The sequence below is a fragment of the Sardina pilchardus genome, chromosome 3, assembly GCF_963854185.1.
Source record: "Sardina pilchardus chromosome 3, fSarPil1.1, whole genome shotgun sequence".
In the NCBI taxonomy this organism is placed as follows: Eukaryota; Metazoa; Chordata; class Actinopteri; order Clupeiformes; family Clupeidae; genus Sardina; species Sardina pilchardus.
The window spans coordinates 28,601,603-28,604,391 of NC_084996.1; the positions used below are offsets into that span (position 1 = coordinate 28,601,603).

Below are 2,789 nucleotides of genomic sequence, written 5' to 3' on the forward strand. Positions count from 1 at the left end.
CTCTGTCACACCCTCAGTCATCCCCGCGCACTTAAATGATTCAGCCAAAGAAAAATATCTACTATTCCCTTCATAAATAAGTCCAAGAAGCTTGTTTTTAATTTAGCTTCTTTTTCTCTTGAGTCATACACAACTAATAAAAATGAACTCTCAGATCGATACGATACAATCCCCCACATATTACTGCCTTGTGTGTGTGTGTGTGTGTGTGTGTATGTGTGTGTGTGTGTGTGTGTGAACATGTGTGTGTGTGTGTGTGTGTGTGCATAGAACACGCATTCATGTGTGTGTGTGTACCTGACCTGGAAGGCTGACCTCAGAATATTATTGGTAATCTCACACCGCCACGCATTCTGCTTGACATGCCCCTGTTAAGCCGCCGATAATTCAGACATTGGGCATCGACTGTGCCGTCAGGCAGCTCTGCACCTGTCATCTTGGCCTTTGGCGTGATCAGTGATTTGTCTGCAAGCCACTGGGAGCAGAAAGCAATGACTGCATGGCTTACTGCCCACAGCTCGTGGCTGTGTGTGTGTGTGTGTGTGTGGGGGGGGGGGGGGGGGGGGGGGGGGAGGGGTGGTGCGTGGGTGTGTGGGTGTGTGTGGGTGTGTGAGGGGGGTGGTAGCACAACATGCACTGATGCCTCTGCTGGAGAACAGGAAATCAGAAGCTAGACAAAGCCTGGTTTCCATCAGCTCTTTCTGATAACAGCACGGCAGTCGCTACACGTATGAATCATTTCTGTATGGAGTTGTTTCCTGCTTCTGTGCTGCAGTCCACCGTGTGAGGGGGAGGAGGAGGGGGGGCGGGGGGGGGCGGGTATGCGCGGGTACTCATCAAACGTTTGCCCCCTCAGAGGTGAGGATTAAACTGGGCACCCCGCGTGGCGCTCTGCGGCTCGGGAGCCGGGCACATGTGTGCGTCATTAGTGCGGGCATAAAAACACGCCACCGCAGTCGGAGTCGGAGGAGAAGCAGCCGCGCGGGCTGGCAGCGTCCAGAGAGCAGGAGCCAGAGGCCCGCGCAGCTCAAGCTGTAAAGCGCCTTTAACCAGCTCCAGCTGTGCTGAGCAGAGGGGAGAGGAGGAGAGGAGGACGGGAGGGGAGGAGGGCAGTGGAAAAGAGGAGAGGAGAGGGGAGGAGAGGAGAGGGCAGGGGAAAAGAGGAGGGGAGAGGGGAGGAGAGGAGAGGGCAGGGGAAAAGAGGAGGGGAGAGGGTAAGAGAGGAGGTAGGGGAGGAGGAGAGGGTAGGGGAGAGGGGAGGGGAGAGGGGAGGCGAGGGGAGGAGGAGAAGGCAGAGGACAGGAGGAGATGGCAGGGGAAAAGAGGAGAGGGGAGGGTAAGAGAGGAGAGGAGAGAGGAAGAGAGGAGGTAGGGGAGGAGGAGATGGCAGGGGAAAAGAGGAGAGGGGAGGGTAAGAGAGGAGAGGAGAGAGGAAGAGAGGAGGTAGGGGAGGAGGAGAGGGCAGGGGAGAGGGGAGGAGAGGGGAGGGTAAGAGAGGAGAGGAGAGGAGAGAGAGGAAGAGAGGAGGTAGGGGAGGAGAGGGCAGGGAATTTGATGTGGTGTAGCTTTAGGTTTGGGCACCGGGGCAATGACTGGGAGCCAGAGGATGAAATTGATTTGTCTTGTTTTACGACTGTAGGGAGGTGTGTGTTGGGGGGGGGGGGGGAGAGGTTCTGGTCAGCCATAAAAGAGACATACAAGCTCACTTTGATTTGTGCAGGAAGGATTGGGTATCTCTCTGAGTCTTCCTTAAGTCCTCTGTAAGTCTCCTAGAAGATGGCTCGAGGACTTTCAGGTTCTCGCTCACCTCTAACAAGGATCCAGAGCAGATGGACACATGCGGCCGGCCACTGCGCCCTGCCTGCAGCACTCGGGAACAAAAACGAAATGTTTTTGTTTTTGTCATTCCCTCAGAATGCAGCACTTTTCCTCTCGTAATCGTCTAATAACGGCGAGCGCTCACAGCCTCAGCGAGCGTGAAGTCAAAATGGCTTTATTTATAGGCGGCTAGGCTAGTCTCTAATAGCTCATTAAGCCGGTGGAATGTGTGGTGCGAGTGACTCAGCAATTGTTAAAATGCCATTGTTAGCTGCACCGTTTTGGTCCGTGCTGCGCCCTCCGCTTCGGTTGGTCGGTTTGGTTGGCCGGGTGGTTGATTGTGGCGGTTGATTCCAAGTGTTTTCGCGAGTGTGTTTTCATAGGGAAGTGCACGTGTTCTACTGGCACTGAGATCCAACTGCACAGGATGCATGTGTGTGTTTGTTAGTGTGAGCGAGTGACAGTTACAGAGAATGTGTGTGTGTGTCTGATACCCATATTAGACACAGGTATGTGTGTGTATTAGGTTGTGTGGGTATGTGTGCACACGTGTGTGTGTGTATTAGGTTGAGTATGTGGATTTGTGCACCCGTATTTGTGTGTGTGTGTGTGTGTGTGTGTGTGTGTGTGTGTGCGCATTTGTACATCCATGCGTGCCTGTCTGGGTGTGTATGCTGATCTGACAGATTCCCAGAGAGCCGCTGTCTGACAGAGCCCGAGGGAACCGGCGAGCTCTCACCTCGAGGCAGTCCCGCCCCTTCACAAGGCATCAGCCAATCACACACAGGCCTTGTCCGCCAATCAGTGTACACAACCTTGTTTGACCCCAGACAGTTAATAACACTCTGGATCAAAAGCTGACCTCAAAGCTCCCCCTCATATCACTCCCTGATATCTGAGCCTGATATAACGCCCTGTCTATCTTATTAATCCTCTCTCTCTCTCTTCTTCTCCCCATCTCTCTCTCTCTC

General features: G+C 53.7%; 1 protein-coding gene across 1 annotated transcript in view; it reads left to right on the forward strand.

Moving 5' to 3' along the window:
• xylt1 (xylosyltransferase I) overlaps positions 1-2,789 on the forward strand; it is an 80,970-nt gene that overhangs the window by 73,394 nt on the left and 4,787 nt on the right. Inside the window, exons 11-12 of the mRNA XM_062530992.1 lie at positions 1,584-1,643; positions 2,385-2,389. Coding sequence (XP_062386976.1) covers positions 1,584-1,643; positions 2,385-2,389 — 65 coding nt within the window. The remainder of the gene's footprint in view (positions 1-1,583; positions 1,644-2,384; positions 2,390-2,789) is intronic.